At 44.1% G+C, this 25,048-nt stretch overlaps 1 protein-coding gene across 2 annotated transcripts in view; it reads left to right on the top strand.

Moving 5' to 3' along the window:
* Window positions 1–22,914, top strand: part of LOC147635294 (C3HC zinc finger-like protein) — a 36,703-nt gene extending 13,789 nt beyond the window's left edge. Inside the window, exons 2-7 of one of the 2 annotated variants that reach the window (XM_086802537.1) lie at window positions 16,973–17,180; window positions 19,611–19,734; window positions 20,139–20,476; window positions 20,746–22,051; window positions 22,147–22,331; window positions 22,430–22,914. In XM_086802537.1, the coding sequence (XP_086658663.1) occupies window positions 16,973–17,180; window positions 19,611–19,734; window positions 20,139–20,476; window positions 20,746–22,051; window positions 22,147–22,331; window positions 22,430–22,534 (2,266 nt within the window). In that variant the 3' untranslated portion in view covers window positions 22,535–22,914. The remainder of the gene's footprint in view (window positions 1–16,972; window positions 17,181–19,610; window positions 19,735–20,138; window positions 20,477–20,745; window positions 22,052–22,146; window positions 22,332–22,429) is intronic. The other variant, XM_086802538.1, reaches the window with a different exon arrangement.
* Window positions 22,915–25,048: the final 2,134 nt, after the last annotated feature.

Below are 25,048 nucleotides of genomic sequence, written 5' to 3'. Positions count from 1 at the left end.
GTCCGTGAACCGTGCGTGTGAAACTGTCTGCTGACATGGTTGTGTGGCATGTGAACAGGTGGTAAGTATTACCCAATCTAGGCTCAAATAGTCCTTAGGACTTAGCCAATATTTATAAGTGAGTGCGTTCCCACTTCATTAAAGTTTGGGCGCCCAAAAGTCACTTATAAATTATGACCGCTTCCAAGTTTACACTCACTGAAGTCCCGAGGCGGACAAGACTCAATGTCGAGGACCTGATCCTCCCTTTTTACTCATAAATGGGCATCTCCCCATGTCCCTTCACCTGATTGGACCCCAATTCACTTACTTATTAAGAGAAATTCGTGTTTTCTCTTCATGAGAATTTTTGGAGGCTGAAAACTCTGTTTTTCCACCATTTCTCTCCATTTCCAAGCTCTCCATAGCCATACCCAACTTGCTAGGGTGTTTTCAAAGCTTCCAAGAGTGTTTCCAAGTGCTAATCACTCTCCTACTCACTCCCAATGACTGAAATTCAGCAAAACAGCTCTCATTTTTGCTGTAATTTCTGGTCTTTTTGCTGAAAACCCTAATTTCAGCCTTCCTTTCTCAAGTTGAACCATAGGGGAAGCTTTCCCAAGGTTCCCTTCATCCTCTTGAAGACTTTTGTCGCGAAGGATTGCGGCAAATCGAAGATATCAACACTTCTAAAGCTTCCAACGCGAAGGCTTCCGCTTGCAACAACTTCTATGAAGACTGGTAAGCTAATTGGACAATGTGTTGTCATTACTTACTCAGTAGAAGGGCAGGACTCTTTGTTTAGCCGCCCTGTGTAGTATTTCTCTTGTCCTATGTGCTCTTGAAGATGTTGCTACCTTGCTTGGTAGAACATAGAGCCAATGGTAGAGAATATGGGCACTGAAGTCGGGCCGGGCATCAAGGCAGCTCCTTGGTGATCTACATCGACATACCATTGTTTTCTAAATGTTGAATTTCATATGCATTAGCATGGAGGATTTGGCAATGGATGCCCGTGAAGCTATGTATTGAATTTCTCCAATAGTAATACAATTTACTCAAGGGAGGGGTCGGCCGTTCCGGCTCATTGTGTGCCTCTTGTCAATTCAGCAATTTACTTCTTGTATTTGAGCAAGTGTCCTTTAAATCTTAGTGTATTTAAGTGTATTGATTAGCATTGTGTTCAACCAAGTTACATTACTTACATTGGTATCAGAGCATACGGTTCTCTTTCACTTCTATCGTGAGAGACGATCACTGTGAACGCTAGCTATCTCTACACTTAGAACATTATGGACAGCCATACAATGAATGTTGGAGATGCTAATACAAGAGGCAGGGACAATGAAATGCATGCCTCCAATGCTTTACAGGATGAGCAAACTCATGTGGTGCACAATAGGGAACATGAATATGTGGGACAGCCGTCTCGTGGCAAAGAGAAGATGCAAGAAGAAGAGTCCATAGTCTTGAGAGCTGAACTTACTCGTATGCAGGCTCTTCTCCATGCACAACAAGAAGAATTGAATCTCTATCGCCGCGAGGATCCATTGGTACATGATCGTTTGAAGGCCAAGAAAGCTGAATCTTATATGGATCATGCAATGGCAATGATTGCTCAAGAGTTGCACATGCAACCGAGGGATGCAGCACGTGCATACTTGGCTCGTACCGAGGATGCCTATGCAGAAAAGGCAACCATCCCACATGTCTTGGAATCCCCACAAGTGCCCGAACAAGAAGTTATGTCTAAGAGGATGAATCTCCGTGCTATGGGAGAGGAACAATCAGTGACTTCACGCCATGCAGGAATATCTCATGTAGCCCGTGAAGGATACAATGTTTATGGCAGTGGTCAAAATGTATGTCAAATGCCATTGTCGGCTGAAAATGTACATGCACAACACATGCAACATGGGCTGCAATTTTCTGCTGGTGCAGGTATTCCGCGTATCTCTCATGCCACTCATGCCTTCGAGTGTGCTCGTGAGGGAGAAGTTATGGTTGAAAATGTATCAATGCATGTTGAGGGGCCAGCCATGCCTCATGCTTACAGGGCACATGTATCTATGCCTTATGCATCACCTTTTGGTCCAAAAATGATGCCAGTCACAGGAGCTGTCCCAATGGACAAACATGGGGGAAAACATGTTGAGATGCACACACATGCATCAAAGTCTCGTGACTTCAAAGCCGGAGACAAATCTGTGAAGTTTGACACATATCATGGGGAATACGATGCATCAAAGGCACTTGCTTTTATTGCCCAGTTTGATATTGCTTTCAGTGATGAGGATTTCACTCAGAAATCCATGATCCGGCATGTAAGCATGTTCATGAAAGGCACTGCTGCCCATTGGTGGCTCACGGAGAAGCTCTCACCGAATCCCGTTAGATCATGGGAAGAGTTCAAGGAGAGGTTTTATGCTCAATTCTTGCCTCCCAATGCATTGAATGAGATAACAATGAAGTGGGATTGGGTAAAGCAAAATGAGGGGGAATCGGTAAATGCATATGTACAAAAGTTTTGGAAAGTGCTTTTGAAGGTGTCTCCATTTATGCATGTCACCGAGGCGGAAAGGAAGAGAAGGTTTCAATCGGGATTGCAACCCGTGTACAAAGCGGGATTACAAATGTATCCTGGTCATACCTTACACCAATTAATCGCAGCCGCCACCGCCACCGAGCAATTGGAACTCAAATTGAGTCGATCCAATAAGGCTAAACCCTCATTTCAAGGCAAAGAGAGGGCTGTCCAAAACCTGCAAAATGATGGACAGCCACCTAAAAGGGACCAAAACCAAGCCAAATCAGGTCCAAAAGCTGAAAATAAGTTTGCTAACAAGCGCCCTTATAAGCCGGCAAACTTTGGTCTTAGTGCTGAGAAGAAGGAGCAATATATGCGTGAAGGCAAATGCTTTACTTGTGGCAGCACTGAGCACATGGCAAGAGCATGCCCAAATAAGAAGAACAAAGCTGAAAATGCTAATGTACCGAAGCCTAATGTGCATATGGTTCCGGATGTGCAAGGCAACACTTCACATGATAGCAAAGATAGGGTTGTATGTAAAGCTTGGGGACAGCTCAAAGATCAACCTGCTTTGTTCATGTTTGATGATTGTGCATCGGAGAATTTCATATCCACTCAGATGGCAGCTGCTTTGGGTATTGAAGTGGAGGACATGGGTCCTCAAATTGAAGCAGGGGCTGCCTTTGTTGGTAGAGAAGTGCAGGTCATGCCTATTTTTGGCAAGTTGCGCATACACATTCAAGGCTATGTGGATCATGAGGATTTTCTTGTGGCGCCTTTGAATGGCTGTGATGTATTGCTTGGAAAGCCTTGGCATACACGTATTGATCCGTGCAAGGCTTACAAGACTAACAAGGTCACCTTCATACATAAAGGCCGAGAACATGTAATTGATGCTGGTGAAGAGGGTGATACCATTCCCCTTGTATCTCATGCACAAATTAAGAAAGTAATGAAAAAGAGTATTTTTGCGTACTTGATTTTCGTACGAGATCCTATTGAGAAAACTAATGTACATGTAAACACTCTTTGTAATGATAGGCTGAAATTTTTGCAAGAGCACAATGATTGTTTTGCTGATGAGTTACCAAATGAGTTACCACCTGTACGACCGGATGAGTTACCACCTGTACGACCGGAAGATCATCGCATTGATCTTGTGCCGGGTAGCTCACCACCTAATAGGCCAGCCTATCGTGTAAGTGCATCCCAAAAAGAGGAGATCATGAAGCAAGTGAATGAGCTTCTTGAGAAGGGTTTGGTTCAGCCAAGCTCTTCTCCATATTGTTCATCCGTCCTCTTGGTTCAAAAGAAGGATGGATCCTTTCGTATGTGTGTGGATTATAGAGCTTTGAATAAGCTTACCATCAAGAATCGGTTTCCGATTCCACGCATAGACGACATCCTTGACAAGTTGGATGGATCGGTATGCTTTAGCCGAATTGATCTCAAGAGTGGATATCATCAAGTGCGTGTAGTGCCTCAGGATGTACACAAAACTGCTTTCAGGACAGCATTTGGGCTTTATGAGTATCTTGTTATGCCTTTTGGTCTTACAAATGCCCCGGCCACATTCAATAGAATGATGGATCGCATATTCCGTGGGTACAGGAAATTTACAGGTTTCTTCTTTGATGACATCCTAGTCTTCTCGAAGATCGAAGAAGAGCATAAAGCTCATTTGGCTATTGTTTTTGAAGAGCTCCATAAGCATAAACTCTTCATAAATGCAAAGAAGAGTGAGTTCTTCTTGTCAGAGATACATTATCTTGGGCATATTGTGTCCAAAGATGGAGTGCGAATGGATCCTGCAAAGATTGATGCAATTCGGAATTGGCCCGAATTGAGTTCGGTGCATGAGATCTGCAGTTTTCTTGGATTATGTTCTTACTACCGCAGGTTTATTCGGCACTTTGCATGGATTGCTTCTCCTTTGCATGATTTGACAAAGAAGGCGGCCGTGTTCAAATGGACTAATGTAGAGAGAGATGCATTCCTCAAATTGAAAGATGCAACTACTCATGGTCCAGTGTTGATCGTTCCGGATTTGCAAAAGCCTTTTTGTGACATGTGAGAGCTTATGACCGTAGTAATCTCAACCTTAGTCTACACTTAATTGCACTTAATGATGATTAAGAGATAGACAAAGAGACAGACAAGTATGTGTCAATGCAGTGCAGCTATATTATATGAATGAATGCGGTTACAATGAGATCCAACTGGATCTGTGCTGCTGAATATGCTGACTATGTGCTGGAAATGCGGGCTGAACTGCTGTCCACTCTTTCCCTTGTCTCCTGGGAAGGAAACACTGAAGGGAGGCTTTGGAACAGAAGCTGAATGCTGACCTGATGATGAAACGCTGACCTGTTGGGCTGAACTGGCTGCGTTTGCTGATGATGATGGCTGATGATGATGCGTTTACTGATGAAGATGCTGATGGAGATGGGTTAATCTGAATGCTGATGGGATGATGATGCGTTTGCTGTAACTGCTGCCGATGATGATGCGTTAGAGCACCATGGGCTGAATGGTACTATGATGATGCTGCTACTGTATGCTGATGATGACAGGCTGAAAACGCATGATGATGATGATGCGCTTCACTGCTGAGCCTGTGTGGCTGAATGGATGAGGCGCCTGAATATATAAGGGTGCATGCTGCTGGTCGGCCAGATGGACTACAGTCGGCCAGATGCCATGTCTCCAAATAATGCTAGTCGGCTGCCCCAAAATGCCTAAAATACCTGAATAATGCCTGATAAATGCTGGTAAAATATCTGATAATATCTATGATGCTAATGATGCCATATGATGATGCCATGTCACTGTACACCTGACTGGTGTGCACGTGACATTCCCCGCTGCTAAACTGTTGCTGGGTGATAAACCTGGCAACCTTTGACTCTTCTGCGATCCTTCTCCTCTGAACCACTGCCCCCTTCTGTCTTCTGCTGGGACTGAGGCCGTCTGCAGGAGTGAAATCCTTGAGCCAAGACCCTATGTACTGCGGGAACTGAATGGCAACTACCTGAGTCACCCCTGACCTGTTCCTGGAAACCTTTCACCTACCATCTCCGTCGTACCTGAAGCTCTGAACCTCCTGAGGCGATGTTGGAGCAAACTTCCGTCTTCTTCTGTGGAAGAGAAACTCCCTGCTGCTGCCAGTTGAAGCCAAAACTTATGTGCTCCTTTGATGATGGATGTCCTTCTTCCCTGAGAGTTCATGGGTAACATGTATGCAGGACTGACTGCTAAGATGACTGCTATGATAATTGCTATGCAAGCCATGTGCAACCCTAAATGCTGTGCAAGAATGCAGATGGATGGGTTACTAATGCAGACCTAAGGGAAAATCCCTAAGGGTGGCTTGCAAAATTTTGAGAACAGGGTTTAATTGTGCGGAAGCGATAAAAATGATGACTGACTGAATGACTGATGGAATGAACATGCTCTAAGGCTGGTTACCCTGTATCGCTCTGATACCAATGTGACATGTGAGAGCTTATGACCGTAGTAATCTCAACCTTAGTCTACACTTAACTGCACTTAATGATGATTAAGAGATAGACAAAGAGACAGACAAGTATGTGTCAATGCAGTGCAGCTATATTATATGAATGAATGCGGTTACAATGAGATCCAACTGGATCTGTGCTGCTGAATATGCTGACTATGTGCTGGAAATGCGGGCTGAACTGCTGTCCACTCTTTCCCTTGTCTCCTGGGAAGGAAACACTGAAGGGAGGCTTTGGAACAGAAGCTGAATGCTGACCTGATGATGAAACGCTGACCTGTTGGGCTGAACTGGCTGCGTTTGCTGATGATGATGGCTGATGATGATGTGTTTACTGATGAAGATGCTGATGGAGATGCGTTAATCTGAATGCTGATGGGATGATGATGCGTTTGCTGTAACTGCTGCCGATGATGATGCGTTAGAGCACCATGGGCTGAATGGTACTATGATGATGCTGCTACTGTATGCTGATGATGACAGGCTGAAAACGCATGATGATGATGATGCGCTTCACTGCTGAGCCTGTGTGGCTGAATGGATGAGGCGCCTGAATATATAAGGGTGCATGCTGCTGGTCAGCCAGATGGACTACAGTCGGCCAGATGCCATGTCTCCAAATAATGCTAGTCGGCTGCCCCAAAATGCCTAAAATACCTGAATAATGCCTGATAAATGTTGGTAAAATATCTGATAATATCTATGATGCTAATGATGCCATATGATGATGCCATGTCACTGTACACCTGACTGGTGTGCACGTGACATTCCCCGCTGCTAAACTGTTGCTGGGTGATAAACCTGGCAACCTTTGACTCTTCTGCGATCCTTCTCCTCCGAACCACTGCCCCCTTCTGTCTTCTGCTGGGACTGAGGCCGTCTGCAGGAGTGAAATCCTTGAGCCAAGACCCTATGTACTGCGGGAACTGAATGGCAACTACCTGAGTCACCCCTGACCTGTTCCCTGGAAACCTTTCACCTACCATCTCCGTCGTACCTGAAGCTCTGAACCTCCTGAGGCGATGTTGGAGCAAACTTCCGTCTTCTTCTGTGGAAGAGAAACTCCCTGCTGCTGCCAGTTGAAGCCAAAACTTATGTGCTCCTTTGATGATGGATGTCCTTCTTCCCTGAGAGTTCATGGGTAACATGTATGCAGGACTGACTGCTAAGATGACTGCTATGATAATTGCTATGCAAGCCATGTGCAACCCTAAATGCTGTGCAAGAATGCAGATGGATGGGTTACTAATGCAGACCTAAGGGAAAATCCCTAAGGGTGGCTTGCAAAATTTTGAGAACAGGGTTTAACTGTGCGGAAGCGATAAAAATGATGACTGACTGAATGACTGATGGAATGAACATGCTCTAAGGCTGGTTACCGTGTATCGCTCTGATACCAATGTGACATGTGAGAGCTTATGACCGTAGTAATCTCAACCTTAGTCTACACTTAACTGCACTTAATGATGATTAAGAGATAGACAAAGAGACAGACAAGTATGTGTCAATGCAGTGCAGCTATATTATATGAATGAATGCGGTTACAATGAGATCCAACTGGATCTGTGCTGCTGAATATGCTGACTATGTGCTGGAAATGCGGGCTGAACTGCTGTCCACTCTTTCCCTTGTCTCCTGGGAAGGAAACACTGAAGGGAGGCTTTGGAACAGAAGCTGAATGCTGACCTGATGATGAAACGCTGACCTATTGGGCTGAACTGGCTGCGTTTGCTGATGATGATGGCTGATTATGATGCGTTTACTGATGAAGATGCTGATGGAGATGCGTTAATCTGAATGCTGATGGGATGATGATGCGTTTGCTGTAACTGCTGCCGATGATGATGCGTTAGAGCACCATGGGCTGAATGGTACTATGATGATGCTGCTACTGAATGCTGATGATGACAGGCTGAAAACGCATGATGATGATGATGCGCTTCACTGCTGAGCCTGTGTGGCTGAATGGATGAGGCGCCTGAATATATAAGGGTGCATGCTGCTGGTCGGCCAGATGGACTACAGTCGGCCAGATGCCATGTCTCCAAATAATGCTAGTCGGTTGCCCCAAAATGCTACAGTCGGCCAGATGGACTACAGTCGGCCAGATGCCATGTCTCCAAATAATGCTAGTCGGTTGCCCCAAAATGCCTAAAATACCTGAATAATGCCTGATAAATGCTGGTAAAATATCTGATAATATCTATGATGCTAATGATGCCATATGATGATGCCATGTCACTGTACACCTGACTGGTGTGCACGTGACACTTTTTGTGTGGAATGTGATGCATCTGGAAATTGCATAGGGGCTGTCCTTAATCAAGAGGGACATGCCGTGGCTTATGAGAGTCGTAGATTGCATGATGCAGAGCTATTTCTTGGCATTTATGAGAAAGAGCTCTTGGCTGTAATTCATGCACTTAATATATGGAAACATTATCTTCTTGGGGCTGATTTCACTGTAAAGACAGATCACCAGAGTTTGAGGTATTTTCTTACTCAAACTAAGTTGTCAGAGAAGCATATGCGGATGGCCAATTTCCTCTCTATGTTTCATTTTCAGATCTTGCACACCCCAGGAAAGAAGAATGTAGTGGCTGCTGATTTTGCCACTATTTGGGCTGATTTGATGGCTGGTCATGCACATGCCTCATATGTGATCAAAGAGGGTTATCTCATGAAAGATAATTGCCTATGTGTGGTGTCTGACATGAGGCAAAAGGTTTTGGATGAGTGCCATGCTTCTCCATATGCTGGTCATAGGGACATAATGCCTACTACGCACATGATTGAGCGGTATTTCTTTTGGCCAGGTATGCGGAAGGACATAGAGGCACATGTACGTGCATGTATCACCTGTCAAAAGGTCAAATTTGATAGGCAAAAGGCACCAGGTTTGCTTCAGCCATTGCCTATTTCCACGCAGCCATGGGAAAGTATTACAATGGATTTCATTATGGACTTGCCACGTACCCAACAGGGTAATGATGCAATTTGGACAATTGTGGACAGGTTTAGCAAGCAAGCTCATTTCTTGCCTGTCAAAAAGACCATCAAAGCTGAGCATATGGTTAAAATATATCTTGCACAAGTATTCAAACATCATGGAATGCCGAAGTCCATTGTGGGGGATAGAGATCCCAGGACTACAAGTCTCTTTTGGCGGGCCTTATTTGATAATATGGGCACCAAATTGGACTTCTCATCAGCTTATCACCCTCAAACGGATGGGCAAAGTGAGGCTGCAAATTCAGCCGTGTTGGATCTCTTGAAATGTTATGTGGCGGATCAGAAGTCTTCTTGGGAGAAGTACTTACCGCTTGTGGAATTTGCATACAACAACACGGTGCATGCATCTACGGGAAAGGCCCCGTTTGAGATTGTTTATGGTAAGGTGGTTTTGCCACCCATCCTTCGCACAAAGGATGAGATATTTGCAGCTGATGAGTATGTAAGAGACTTGGATATTGCTTTTGCTCAGGTGCGGACAGCCATTGCAAGGTCACAAGACAAGCATAAAAAGGCTGCCGACAAGCATAGAAGGCAATTGGATGTTAAAGAGAATGATTGGGTATTGCTGAAATTTGAGAAAGCAAGACTTGCAAAGAGGCCTGGCAAAGAGGGTGCATATCCTAAGCTTGCAACCAGGTACTATGGGCCTTTTCGAGTGATCGAGAAGATCAATGAAGTGGCTTTCAGATTGGCATTACCTAGTCATTGGCACATACACAATGCTTTTCATGTCAGTCTCCTTCGCAAGTATGTAGGGCCGGAGCCCAGTGAAATGGTCATTGAGAATCCACAACAAGTGGATGAGCTTGAGGAGATCTTGCAGCCAGAGCAAATTGTGTATCACAAGGAACGCAAGCTTGCTGCAGGCAAAGTTGTGAGGCGTTACCTTGTGAAGTTTAAGAACTATCTTCCCATTGATGCTAAATGGGTAGATGAAGAGTTCTTCAAAGATTGCCCGCATGTGCTTCAGACATATTTGGATGCATTTCAGTTGCGGACAACTGTTTAGAAGCGGGGGGGAATGTCACCATTTGGCCACCCAAATGGTTCACTCTTGCTTTCACACTATGTACATATTGGATTGGTGTCCATGGCTTATGGAATATGCCTATGCAGGTGATTGACACGTGTCATGCTGTATAGTTGGATATGATATTCCGCTGGGACTTGATGTTATCATGCCCGGAATATCTGGAGGACTTGGCTTTCCGCTGGGACTTGTGCCTTTGTGTACATGCCCGGAAACGCCTGGAGGACTTGGCTTTCTGCTGGGACTTGTGCCTTTGTGTACATGCCCGGAAACGCCTGGAGGATTGGCTTTCCATTGGGTCTGGTATCGCATATACTTGCCTGGAAACGCCTGGTCTTATATGGTTTCATGAACGGAAATTGCTCATGCCAATGCTGCATTGCATAGCATCTTTATGTGCTTGCCTGCAAATGAAATTGCATGCTGTTTTCATGCCTGCATGACCTATGTGTAGTTCCGGGCTAGGGGACGCCCGTCCGTGAACTGTGCGTGTGAAACTGTCTGCTGACATGGTTGTGTGGCATGTGAACAGGTGGTAAGTATGACCCAATCTAGGCTCAAATAGCCCTTAGGACTTAGCCAATATTTATAAGTGAGTGCGTTCCCACTTCATTAAAGTTTGGGCGCCCAAAAGTCACTTATAAATTATGACCGCTTCCAAGTTCACACTCACTGAAGTCCCGAGGCGGACAAGACTCAATGTCGAGGACCTGATCCTCCCTTTTTACTCATAAATGGGCATCTCCCCATGTCCCTTCACCTGATTGGACCCCAATTCACTTACTTATTAAGAGAAATTCGTGTTTTCTCTTCATGAGAATTTTTGGAGGCTGAAAACTCTATTTTTCCACCATTTCTCTCCATTTCCAAGCTCTCCATAGCCATACCCAATTTGCTAGGGTGTTTTCAAAGCTTCCAAGAGTGTTTCCAAGTGCTAATCACTCTCCTACTCACTCCCAATGACTGAAATTCAGCAAAACAGCTCTCATTTTTGCTGTAATTTCTGGTCTTTTTGCTGAAAACCCTAATTTCAGCCTTCCTTTCTCAAGTTGAACCATAGGGGAAGCTTTCCCAAGGTTCCCTTCATCCTCTTGAAGACTTTTGTCGCGAAGGATTGCGGCAAATCGAAGATATCAACACTTCTAAAGCTTCCAACGCGAAGGCTTCCGCTTGCAACAACTTCTATGAAGACTGGTAAGCTAATTGGACAATGTGTTGTCATTACTTACTCAGTAGAAGGGCAGGACTCCTTGTTTAGCCGCCCTGTGTAGTATTTCTCTTGTCCTATGTGCTCTTGAAGATGTTGCTACCTTGCTTGGTAGAACATAGAGCCAATGGTAGAGAATATGGGCAGTGAAGTCGGGCCGGGCATCAAGGCAACTCCTTGGTGATCTACATCGACATACCATTGTTTTCTAAATGCTGAATTTCATATGCATTGGCATGGAGGATTTGGCAATGGATGCCCGTGAAGCTATGTATTGAATTTCTCCAATAGTAATACAATTTACTCAAGGGAGGGGTCGGCCGTTCCGGCTCATTGTGTGCCTCTTGTCAATTCAGCAATTTACTTCTTGTATTTGAGCAAGTGTCCTTTAAATCTTAGTGTATTTAAGTGTATTGATTAGCATTGTGTTCAACCAAGTTACATTACTTACAGTCGATGAAATGGAAGTCTTTGTGATGGAAGCGTTTGGAGTGTTGAAATCTTCAATCTGTCGCGATCCTTTGCGACAAAAGTCTTCAAGAGGATGAAGGGAACCTTGGGAAAGCTTTCCCTATGGTTCAACTTGAGAAAGGAAGGCTGAAATCAGGGTTTTCAACAAAAAGACCAGAAATTACAGCAAATATAAGAGCTGTTTTGCTGAATTTCAATCATTGGGAGTGTGTGGGAGAGTGAACACCACTTGGAAACACTCTTGGAAGCTTGGAAAACACACTAGCAAGCTTGGATATGGAGTTGGGAAGGAGAAAGTGCAGAAAATACAGCCAAAAAGGCTCATGAAGAGGGGCGCCAACTTCTAGAGAGAGGGAAGAGAGAGATGATGAGATGCCCACCCTAGGTGTAGAACAAGTGACTTGTGGTGCAAGCTGGGATGGACACATGGCTGGTTGCTCCCTTTGTAAAAAGGAGATAAGGTCTCGGCGGTGGGCATTGTGTTTTGTCCACCTTGGGACATCAGTGTGTGTGAACACAGGGTTGGCCATAATTTATAAGTGAGTTTTGGTCGCCCAAACTTAATGAAGTGTGTACACACTCACTTAAATTAATGCTAATTCCTAATGCTAGGTTTATGACCAATACTTACCACCTCTCACATGCCACATAACCATGTCAGCAGACAGTTTCACACGCATGGTTCACGGGTGGGCGTCCCCTTAACTGGGACTACACATTAGTCAATCAAGCATGAAAACGGCATGCAAATTCAATTGCAAGCAAGCACATAAAGATGCTATGCAATGCAGCATTGGTATGGACAATCCTCGTTCATGAGATTATACCAAAATAGACGTGCTCCAGGCAAGTACACAAGGTACCAGACCCAATGGAACAATACTCCAGGCATTTCTAGGCATGTACACACAACATTCAAATTCAATTGCAAGCATGCACATAAAGATGCTATGCAATGTAGCATTGGTATGGACAATTCCCATTCATGAGACTACCAAAATAGATGTGCTCCAGGCAAGTACACAAGGTATCAGACCCAATGGAACACCAATCCTCCAGGCATTTCCAGGCATGTACACACAGGCACAAGGCCCATTGGAAAGCCAAGTCCACAGTATCACATTAGTGGCATCAATCCCCGGCAGATGCAACTGCCGTGGACACTAGTCCAATGTACATACATAATGAGAAAGCACGGGTGGACCAACTGGGTGACCAAATGGTGACAGAAAGTGTACCAAAGCTGGAGATCCCATCAAGTAGGTGCTGGTACCTCTTGAGTAAGGGAAGGAGTTGAGGGCGTTGGAGGAGGGCCATTGAGACATCCCATTATAGATAACAAGACCATGTGCAACTCCCAGCTCTAAGAAATGTCTCCCATACACGGTGACCTCCCCACAGTCTTGTGATGATCTCTATAAGCCTGTGTGTCAGTAATGTCTAGCTCCTGAAGTTCCCGAGCAGGAGGACTTCCCCCAGCTGTGAGAACTCCATAATATCCCCATATATGGTAAGTATAGTTGGCCATGCTATGCGTAAGGGGAGTGGCTCGATGCAAAATAACACACAACAATGTGGATGACTGTGTCCTCGGTAAGCTGTAGCTACACCTAAAGATACCGTGCATCCTTGTTCTTTCGGACGGCGCTGAGAATTTGTTGAAGGTGGGATCTAAAAATGGCAGCTACCTCTCCTGAGCCATGTACTCCTCCAGATGTGTGGGTCTCGCCTCAAAAAGCTGATTCCCTCTCATACCCGGCTATGTATGGTAAACCCCTCTCAGGGCTCTGATGAGTCTCTGTATAGAAAATGACATCCTTGCTTGTGAGAATCTCGCTCAAACCTCCTGTATTTGACCACAGGGTGAAACTCGCGGCGCTCGGGGGACTCGGGGCTTTGGCACACTTGTTGATACCATCAATGCATATTAAAACATTTAAACATGGCCACAGCCTTAACACATATCCATTATCACTTTGCATAAAACATAAAGCTGGACAAAACATCCACAAATGCTGAAAATGGAGCTTGCACATGTGACACCGCATAGAGGCTGGAATGGACTGACCCCCCCCTAGAGTATTTTATTACCCAAGGCGAATAATATCATGTACAAGCTTTGAGGGCCTTACTCTCCCCATGGGAGATGCCAGATTATCCATATACAAATGCCATAACACAGCCCAACACAAGGCTACCAAGCCGGAACACAGGCTGTAGAAATGCCGAACCAACAATATAATCCATATACCTCCGTGTGGGTACTGATTCTTTCCCAAATACCACGGGTCCTCATGCAATAGAGCTGGTACAACAAGTACAACTCTCCATTCAATCGGTACAATAAGTACAATGGCTAGTACAACAAGTACAGTGGTTGGTACAGCCGGTACAGAAAGTACAAGGGTTGGTACAATAAGTACAATGGCTAGAAATCATAATAAAATGATTAAATACCCTTGCCTTAAGTATTTCTTCGTGATGGAAGCCTCCAAAACAGTCCCCAACAGCTGGTATTCTTCATGGGCAGCCTTCAAGAGAGAGAGAAAGAGAGGAGCCATCATTAGGGCAGCCTGTAATGGTGGTAGAGGCTATTGTGCAGGAAGAGAGCCTCCATTAATGAAGAGAGGGCTCCAATTTATAGATTTGGGCCTCCCATGAGCTAAAATGGCAAGAGAAGGCTACAATGACAAGTGGAGAGCCACACAATAGCTGAAGTGACAAGTGTGAGGCCACTTGTCTCACTTTGATTCACTTTCTAACAAGTGTGAGGCCACTTGTCTCACTTTGGTCCACTTTCTTGCCACATGTCCCAATCTAAGAGATGGGTCCTTCCATAAACTTTCTCTCTAGAAATATCCCAACTGGTAGGCACTTTGCCAACTCTTGGTATCTGCTCAATTCGAGATGTAATGACGCGAACAGAATTTCCATCGGAGTCGGGCCAAAAATAGCAACTCCTATTTATGCGGGAGTGGGACCATGGCATCTTCTTTTCCTCTAGTACCACAGGTCTTACATGGCATCATGATGCTCCTCAGTGGTTGAAATCACCTTACATATTGGGGTGATTCTATTCTTTTCCGGCTTATAGCTGTGATTTTTGTATGTTTTTCTCATACTTAATAGAAGTCTCTTCATGAAAAAAAAAAAGCAACTCCTAAATTTTAGGAGTGTGGTCCTTTGTATTCTAGGATAATCCCCCATTCCCAAAGCTTGTACTTTCCAAATATTTAGACATCCTAGAGTCCACCAGACCCCTTTCATATTGGGAAACGTCTAGGCTGGTGACACAGGGTGACATTGCAGTTCCATACTGCAAACGTGTTGGCTTTCATAGACCCCGCGTCCCTATTTGGAATAGCGAGCGCTCAGTGATAATGACCTTGCCATCTTTGTAGACAGCCCACTTGCCCACTCTACGGACCTCATGAACTGTCACCATTGCCTCACGCCGGTGTGCCACTTGTGTTGGGGTGAGATTATCCCCCATATATACATGGGTGCCCTTGAGGGCAGCCCCTCTGTCTAAGAAGGCCTGTCTGCTGGTGGTGTCAGGGAATCTAATGATGAGGGGCTGCTCATGTCATATCCTTCCCTGCCCTCCATGCATCTGCAAAGGTGGGGGCTCCATTGGTGGAGGGGGTGTGCAGGGCACAGCAGAGCAGCAGGCAGTGCAGTGAACAGCACACAGCAGCAGGGCAGGTCGAACAGGGCGCAGCGCACAGGGCGCAGCGCACAGGGCAGGGTGAACAGGGAGACGGCACGCAGGGCAGGGTGAACAGCAGGCGCTAGTGCGCTAGAGCGGAGGGGCATGAACAGTAGGTACGAGGAGAGAGAGAGAGAGAGAGAGAGAGAGAGAGAGAGAGAGAGAGAGATTTTATTAACGTCTTCCAAAAGACCGAACTCGGCCTATGAGACAAATCGGTGTACCTGTGTGGGGTATCCTCTGTCATCCCAACAAAATGAAAAAGTACTGAACTAAAAAGCTGAATCTGGGTGTGCAATAAGTACAATGAGTTGGGGAGGGGATGGAGCTCTACTACTAGGAGAATGCAAAGCTATATGCATGGAGTATACAATCATGATATGCAACCTAGCTAGCTCCATCCTGTACCATACTGGGGGTATAAAATGGTATACATCAATGAAGGGGGTGTCCACAGCTCCCTGAAGAACATGCCTGGGTCTGCTCTGAAGCGAGCCAGTCGCTCCGCTCCCTCTCTGTGAAACTGAGCTCTGATCTCTGTCATCTCTCTCTGGTGTAGGCGTGGTGTCTGAAAAGTCTACAAAAGCACAAAGGGTCTGTGAGTCCAAAAGTGTTACAATATATCCACAAAGTGACTGAATCATTAAAACAGCCATGTGAATGTCAATGATACAATGATATAATGCTATGGGGTTAAAATGGGTCGTCGGTATCAGTAGTAGCTGCATAGAGGCTCTCCACTTCCACTGCCTGTGGAGGGGCACTCCCGTGTCTCTCTTGTATCTGTCTGATCTGAAGCTGCGGACCTGTGGGTCTCGAGCGTCTTATCTCGTTGCACTTGGGTCCCTTTGTCCAAGGAGACACATGGGAGATGGGGTGGTACATGGATTGCCAATGTGTTGCTTGGTCCGTCGGGTAGGGGCATCCAGGTCAAAGCTCTCTGGTGGCAGCTGGCATGGGCTTCTTTGGGTCGGGGAAAAGAAGCTCGTGATGGGGACCAGTAAGGTATCGAGGGTCTGCATGTGTGCCTCTCTGCATAGCTGATCTTTCTAGCAAGGCAGCTCCATCAGGTAGAGTCTCAGGCATCTCTAGTCTGGGATGTCAATGAAGACAGTGGGCCGAATCCCTCCCTGAAGAGGCAATGAAACGGCCCTGGTATCTCGTAGTACATTGGACATCTGAAAAGATAGTGCTCTTCTATCTGGACCTTTAGTGACCACAGTCAGAAGATCCTATTCATGTCCCCTGCTCACACAGCCTCCATCCTTAGGCGATGTGATGAGATTGTGATCTGGCCGATTGCAATCCTCATGGCATGTGGATTTGTAGATGTATTTGCTACAGCTTTAGTAGTGAATAGCTAGTCTTGCTTTGCGACATGGCATTGATGTTTTTCCACATGCATTTCAATAGTGCTGTATGTCCCCTTCCCTCCCCTTCCTCCAATGTTCTGTGTAAAATCAAGTTGATTCAGGTTTGTTATCCATTACATGACATGCTTGCCTTTTGGACAGCACTGCAGGACAAGACAGAAAAGAATCTCATAATGCAGGAAAGAAACTCGTTCCATCAGTAGCCAATCCAACAACAAGGCCTCCTCGTTCAACAGAGGGCTCACCTTTAGGGCCCAACTTGCACCGAGTTTGTAGACCGTGGGATCGAGGAGACCTCTTTAGGCGTCTTGCAACTTTCAAGTCTATGACTTGGTTTGGAAAGCCTGAGGTATTCCATCCTAGCTCATGTAATCAAGTATAAAGCTGTGCTGTAGCTGTCATGAATGCATTGAGTTTCTGGGTTCTTTTGCTTTTTTGTAGTCTTTTTATCTGATCTCTATAGGTAGTCATGGTTGCAAAAAGGTCACATGCATGGAAGTCTTTGGACCTTCTTGTTTGGGCTTAGTGTTCGGCCTTAGGTCCTTGCACTTGTTTGTAGAGTATGTCCATGTGGCATCCAAGGGTGGGATGCATGTGACACCAATGGCCTTTCCCCTCCTAAGCTCTAAAATGGAAGTCCCTTGAGTTCATTCTAAAAATATTTGGGGAGGAAAGACCCTTTTTATGAGTTGGATATTGCCTTGTTTCCAGCTTCACTCATCAAAGCCACCCTTAGACTCACTTTTGATCATGGTTTTACTTGGAGGTTGGTGCACTACTGCTAAAGATGCTTTACTGCTGAGATTGATGAGCACTAATGTAACATGCTAGGCGTGATGAATGATTGATTAACGCTAAGCAACAAAGATTAATGCTATTCACATGCGCAATGATGACACATAGAAGTAGAGAGAAGGAGAATAGAGAGATTCTTTACCCAACCTACTCCTATTGTATATGACTAAATGAATGAGTAATTACAATGATTGGCAAAGATCCAAATGAGATCTAAGCCCTAAATGCTATGCATGAACCGAAGCTTCATGTCCTCCTTTGTGTGTTAAAGGAAAACGCTGATATTGAGGTGTACTTGGCCTATGCAGATGTCGTGACTGCAGGCACAACCTTTGTCTTTGAATGCTTATAAATGACCCATGACATGCCTTTATATAGGGATCCTGATAGCAAGTCATATTCAGGTTGGGCAACCTATTTTGGCCATAAAAGGTTGTAAAAAATGTTGTAAAATGTGTTCGTATTGTGCCCAATAGTTGTTTCAATCATTGGTACATGTCTCGGGCACCTGTAGGGCACATATGGCCTCTAGCTTTGCCCTTTAGGCTTATGCAAGAAATAACCATATCTACTTGGCACGAGCTTAAGGTGTGCACATGACAACTAATACCTTAGCTTCATCAATTGGCTAAAGCATTTGACAGGCTCCTTTACACAAAAGCCTCCTTTCTTGAAGGAATTTACTCTTGTTGAACTCAAGCACAATGAGGAAACAATGCTGACATTTCTTTCCAGGTTTGATACGTCTGCGGATTGCACTGTGCTTGCACTACTGTGGTTATGCCCACAAAGGCCTTAACTAACTTGGGACTTGTGACTAATTTGTGAGGGTGGCTTTGGATGGTGACAGTTAAACAAGTAATTAGTTAATGAGTCAGCGTACAGTAACTTAAGTTACAGACAGTGTGGCCACTAGATCTGCTGGTGGGCTGCTCTAGAACTAAAATCTCTGGAGTCTCCCAAACTTTTAAAAATAAGGAGAGAACTTTTTTTAAAAGATTGAGAATTAATGAAGGGTCAAAGATTATGGTTATAATTGTGTGTCAAACACTAGGTTACTTTGGTCACTAGGGCAAAATTTGTGTAACTTATTATGTAGGGGTCAGATCTAAAATTTGACATCAGTTAAGGTATCTAGGGTCCCCTAGCATATGGCACAATAAAGAAGATGGCTGCAGCGTGTCGTCCATTTTTTAGGATTTGGGACTTAGCCTTCAAAAGTTGCACTCTTAATGCAAGCTTGCTGAATTTGTCGCGAGACTTACAGAGGGAGAGAGCCTTTTTTATACAGCTACACATCAGAGCTCAAAAGGGAGCTATGTGAGGTATTGGGATATGTATGGGAGTTAGAGGGTTGTCATGCACCACCGGGGGGAGGACGACCACTGGAGGTCTTGTGAAACAACTGGCAGCAGGTGGTGCCATACCTGATGTCATGCCTGCACCTCGTGGGATGGGGGTGGGGACTTCGCATGGAGCAATTAGGAGTTAAAAACTGTGGTAATGTAGATGACATGCTCAGTGATTATAGCTTTCAATCTATTTTTAATAGTTTTTGTCTGACCTTTATTAATGGATGCCAATTAGATTTACCCTCTAGGATTAATCCAAACCTAGACTCTAGGCATCCATCGTTAGGATACTCCTGCATCCTGATACGCATCCTGCTAACCCTAGTTAATCACTAACTCTGGTTAGTTCGTGGATGTAACTACTCCTGACTGAAAAGGTCTATGCTGACGAGTTTCTAACAAGCTGTCAATCAATATCTTTGTCACCTGTTCAGAAGCAGCCTGCTTTTTGTCATAGATTCCTTTGTGAAGAAATCAATCAAGACCAGATTCAGCATCCGCTGCAAGCTAGTACTTGCTGTGTTTGAACTGCATATCATGTAGCTCTCATAGGCTGTCAAGATCAAAAATATTTACTGCATTTGGCTGCACGACTGCAGAGTTTTGACCTGTACCATTGAGTTTGTCTGCAGGTGGCTGGGCCTGTGAGTTGTGCAAGGAAAGGTTGGGTAAATGTGGATGTGGACCTCATCGCCTGTGAAGGTTGTAATGCCATGCTCAGTTTCCCATCTCCACCGACATGGTCCCAACAGGAAGGTATGTCCTATCCGCATGTGTAGAAAGATGTCATATGAAAGTCAAGTACAGGGGGGATTTAATGCCCTTAGTGGTTAAATCTTCCTGCTATTAAAATCAAGGCTTTAAGTATCATGCCAAGCATGTGACATGATGGGTATCACATCCATTGACCCATCAGCAGCTTGCTTCTTTTATGTGGATCGCTTGACGCCTAGCTGGAAATTGCAGTTATGATAGTTGGTGTTGGCTCAAGCCTCATGGATGTAGGATGGGTCTAATTTAGCGCTTGATGAAACTCCAGTTAAAAACTGCTTAAATATGCCTTCATCTTGTTAAGAAATTGTGCTGGCTCTGCAGATCTATATAGAAAATTAACCAACTCGTGTTGCTTTGTGTAATGTGTTTTTTCTGTTATAAAATAGCCGAAAGGGCCGCTGCATCTTTCAGTGAGAAGTTGGATTCCGGGCACAAGGCCCTCTGTCCATGGAAGGAAAACGCATGTTCAGAAACACTAGCACAGTTCCCTCCTACACCTGTAGAAGTGCTTGCTGAGGGCTTCAAAGACCGCTGCGATGCACTATATCAACTTCCAGCACTCCCGGTGCTTTCAAGTTCTTCCATTGATTTTTTGAAGATGTCAAAAGGCTCCCAGATGGACCGACTTCTTTCACAGCCAGCTTCTAGTTTAGTGCTTGCAAATGGGATATCTGATGGTGCCACTGTGAGTTCGCTTGCTGCTGCCGTCTGCACTTACTATCAGGTTTGTGTGTGTAACGTGCACTTGCCTTATGGTTACATGCATGCATGCATGGATGTGCAAGTGCATATGTATGTGTATGTGCGTGTGTGTTTTTGCATGTATGTGTATGTATGTGTGTATGTTAATGCATGTGTATTATTATGTGTATGTGTGAATGTATGCATACAACGTATGTATGTATGCATACTTGAATGTTTATACGCATGCATGCATGCATGTATGGATGCATAGTAGATTCCAGCTTACGTATTTTCTTAAAACTCTTACAGGCACAAAAAATAATAAGTCTTTGTGGTTGGGAGCTTAGGCTGCTTCCGTACATAGTCGACTGTGAGGATGACAATTCAGAATCTGTTAAAAAGAGCTCGCATTTGATCGCTAACAACAATGCCAAATATCGAAGACGCTTGGATCCTGGACCTGATGTTTTGCTATATTCCTCCAACAAAGAGAGGTTGGACAAGAAAGGGGAAAGTTCGAATAAGCTTTTATATCAAGAACAGACATGTGATGTAGGGTCAGCTATCTTGGATTGCACTCTGTGTGGTGCAAGTGTAGGCTTATGGCTATTTTCTGTGATACCCCGTCCTTCAAACTGGACGTCAACTGAACCTTTGAAGACTGATACTGCTCCTTTGGCATGTGGATTCAGTGCCGCAAGTGGGATTGAGCGGGGAAGTTGCAATGATCTCAAAGAAGAAGAAAAGGCTGAGAGGTCTGACAAGGTAGGAGATGCTGTAACAAGCAGTCTCTCAAAGTCAGGCTCCAAGCCTGCTAATGTGCTGAACTTGAAATTAACCATTGCTGGTGGTCCTCCCCCTACACACCTGAATTCTCATGGATTGAAGCCTTTGTTGCCTTCTCCCAGTGCATTGACTCAACCCAACACTACGCAACTCAAAAACAATGAGAGAAGGAAATCCCTTGAAGGTCAAGACATTAAACATGTGGTTCAAGAAGGTAGTATGGAAGGAAAGAAGATTAGTGTGCATGCAGTTAGCGAAGAGAAGGATGGGGATGGCATGACCATAAGGAAGCGGAAAAGGGATGAGAATGCTGGTTTGGATGGGAGAGAAGCCATGGAGCGTAAGTTGAGAATTTTACCCTGTCTTTCATCTGTTGATGCAGTAGATACATGCTTCCATAACCGCCAAGAGAACTCAGCTGAGAGTGTTGAAATGCCACAAGAAAGCTATCAAAATACTGTGGTCAGTGGAGAGGATAGTGACCGTGTTACTCAAAGGAGCATATCTGGCCCAGTAGTCGAAAATCCCAAATTAAGTAAGAACATGGGCATAGCTGTTTACAAGGGCAATGCAAGCCCCGGAGTCGACTGTGATCACATAACTGAAGAGACTGCATCTGATGCCTTGCTTGATGAGAATCGAGTAGGTGTTCCTTTTTTACCTTACGAGCAAGGCTCGAGTGACAATGGTGCTGCTGTGGAAGGCAATTATGCTGAAAGTAGGAAGCTGGGTGGGAGACCTGATGAAGGAGTTATGCTGTTTAAAAGCAAGAGGACAAGAGACTCTACTGAAGGGCGTGAAACTGCCACCAAAGCAATGCCTGCACCAGGTATGCAATGCATTCATCTTTTCTATTTAGATGGTTCGTGTATGTTATGATAGAAAAGAGAATCAAACAATGGTGGTACTGTGTTTTGTGTTCAGAGAAAACCAGTGATCTGAGAAAGCTGTGGGGTGAAGAGTTCGATCCCATCTTGCAACACCGACATTTTTGTCCTTGGGTAAATGCAAACCTTGGAAGAGGATTGTGTGGTTGGCAGCTAACGCTGGATGCATTGGAGGCATCACCTGCTATTGTGAAATCGGAGTCGGCATCGTCCATATACAATGTATGTATCTGTCAGTAACTGATTAGGGACTCTTTCTTAAAATCATGTGGAATGAGCTGCTGTTTCTTACTTTCATGTGCTTGGGGGGTCATGTGCAGGCTGATCCACTCTCTTCAGTTCGAAAGATTTTTGGTAGAACCCAGACAAGCCAGAAGACGTCGAAGAAACAAGAAGGAAATTTACTTGATAGACAGCTTGATTGAGAGCCTAGTGACCAAGCTGAGGTATGGTGTGCAGAGGCAGGATTATGACTACCTATGATGTGGTAGACATCCTCCACTTCCTCCATGGTGCATGGATCATGTTACCTTGGAGGCCATTTTTAAACAGATTTTATCCTTTTGACTTGATTGATTATGTAGTTGAGGTCAAGAGGGAAGGTGTGTTTCAAAGTGAATTTTCACCCTAACGATAAGCTTTAGTTTGGTGTCTACATATTTGCCAATATAGAGTGGATGATGATATGTGAATGCCTGAACGGATTCCTAGCCCATCTGTATAAGAAAAAGATGTTACTTATGTCACATACATATGAAGCAACATTCATACATGTTCTTATCAGGCTGTTATCTCCAAGCTGCTTCAATGAGTGTCCTGGTCCCACGGGGTTTCAATGATGTTGTGGGATGTAAATGCACCATTTATTGTATGCTTGAGATGCCTCGAGGCAAGTGGTACACAAAAGCTCACATTAAGGAGGCTTGCTTATGCTTTGAATGCCAAAACAACTCAAGCTTATTTTGAATGCTTGTGAGACACTAGCTGAAGATGGGAGTGATAAGAGTCTATTTACTCATTGATCTCCTACCCTCAACCTTGACGCTCTGGAGCTTTGAGTAGTTAGGGAACTAGCCTATGGTAACACTTGCCTCTACCACTTTGAATCACATGGCAATTATGAGGGCTGCAGTTGTCAATACCTTGAGATGCGCTTATTCCGAATGCTGGTAAGGCATATGCTTAAGATGCAGTGATGTTGCAAAGATGTAGTGGTGATGCTTAAGATGGAGTGGTGATGCAAAGGTTTAAGTCTCACAAATTCATTCCATATATCTCCCCCTCGATCTTGGTGTGTTAGAGGTTTGAAAAGCCCTTGATGCCATGCAAGTACCAAAGTTTTGGGTAGTGATCGCCTTTGATTAGATTTATAAGTTTGATATCAAATGCTCCCTTATAAAATGTAAAATTCTGTGCTGCCTTTTTTTTTTAAACTAGCAAATTAGGCATTGGATAAGCATCTCACTTTGTGGTCTTTCATCATTAAAAAGTCACATAGAATTGGTAACTCAACCAAAGGTGACATTAACAACCAATCCTTTTTTATAAGACCTAGCAAGCTTTAGTTGTCACACTAGCTCTATGACCTTAAGATCCACCTCAACTTCAATGTCTCATAGGATGCAAAAAAGGAGGCTTTCGATGAGGCTAGGATTCTCTCCACATTTTGTTTTTGAGGGGAGGCAAGAGTTGTCTCCTATTTTATATGGTTGATTGCTCAATATAGAAGTCCCAAAGGGGGTGAGGGTGCATGATGTCATGAGTGGTGTGTGCTAGTAGGTACATTGATGTAAGAGATCCCATGGAAATGAGTTGAAAAGTTGAACTTATTCACTTTATTTGTCTTTCTTTACAAAAATTTTCACCGTGAGGGTTTGAATTGTTTTTATCTTCTCTAGTTCTATCAAATTTCCAATTCTCAACAAATGCTTTTTTTGTGTGGCTTATAAGTTAATCCTACCTAGGGTTATGCTTAGGATTTTTCTAAGGAACAATGCAAGGTGTCTTCAAATTGAGCTAAAAATAAAGTAATGCTTTTCTTGTAAAAGCTTGAAGTTAACAATTGCACATACTACCTTTAAAACCACATATAAAAATGAATGGATTTCAATGCCACTTAATATGAACTCAATTTTGAGAACGGTTTGGACATCAAAGAAATGACCTATGATAGTCTTCACTACTACACAGAAGGAGAATATAGAGCTTCAGGACAAGCAACATGTGAAAGTTGCATGGATATAACAACTTCAAATATTTTGTGATGTAGATTAGGCAGGTGATCCATCAATAAGAAGAAGCACCATAGGCATGTGTTGCTGAATTTAGAGAAACTACCCTCTAGTTCTTCACTTTGAATTTACACCCTAGCTTCTATAAGCATGAAATTTCCACCTTAACAATTTTAGTCTAGATTTAGATGCTTCCTTTAGAGGAGCACATAGTAGTGTGGAGATTTGGCAGCTATTCTATCACATACAATACTCTTGGTGTCTTTTTGAATAATAATTGACTATTGTATTTCCATTTCAACAAAGTGTTTGAAAGGCAAGGAGTTATATGGGATCATTAAATCTTTTCACAAAGCATCTTCATCTAAAAACCTAGATAAGGCTAAAGATAACCATTGGACACTAATGTGCATGATAATGCATTGAATTTGGTATTAAGATTTGGTTGCAAATACAAAAAGGCCATGTCAATACTCAATGAAGTGACACAAAGGTTATTCTTTTGCTAGTTGTTGTGTATTGAAATTTTAGTAAAATGACATATTTTGTAAGACCCTGCCCACCACCATTTAATGCTAATGGAAAGCTCAACAACACCCATTATCATCTATGGAAGTTCAAGATATCTAGTCATGGCCACCCCATGTATTCAAGACTTAATATAGACACTACCATCCCCTTGTTCAAGCTATCTAGTCATGGCCACCC

Source organism: Cibotium barometz, chromosome 9, assembly GCF_041138505.1.
Source record: "Cibotium barometz isolate CiBa-2024 chromosome 9, ASM4113850v1, whole genome shotgun sequence".
Taxonomy (NCBI): domain Eukaryota; kingdom Viridiplantae; phylum Streptophyta; class Polypodiopsida; order Cyatheales; family Cibotiaceae; genus Cibotium; species Cibotium barometz.
Note: the sequence above shows the minus strand (reverse complement) of the source record. Positions and strands in the feature narration are given on the sequence as shown.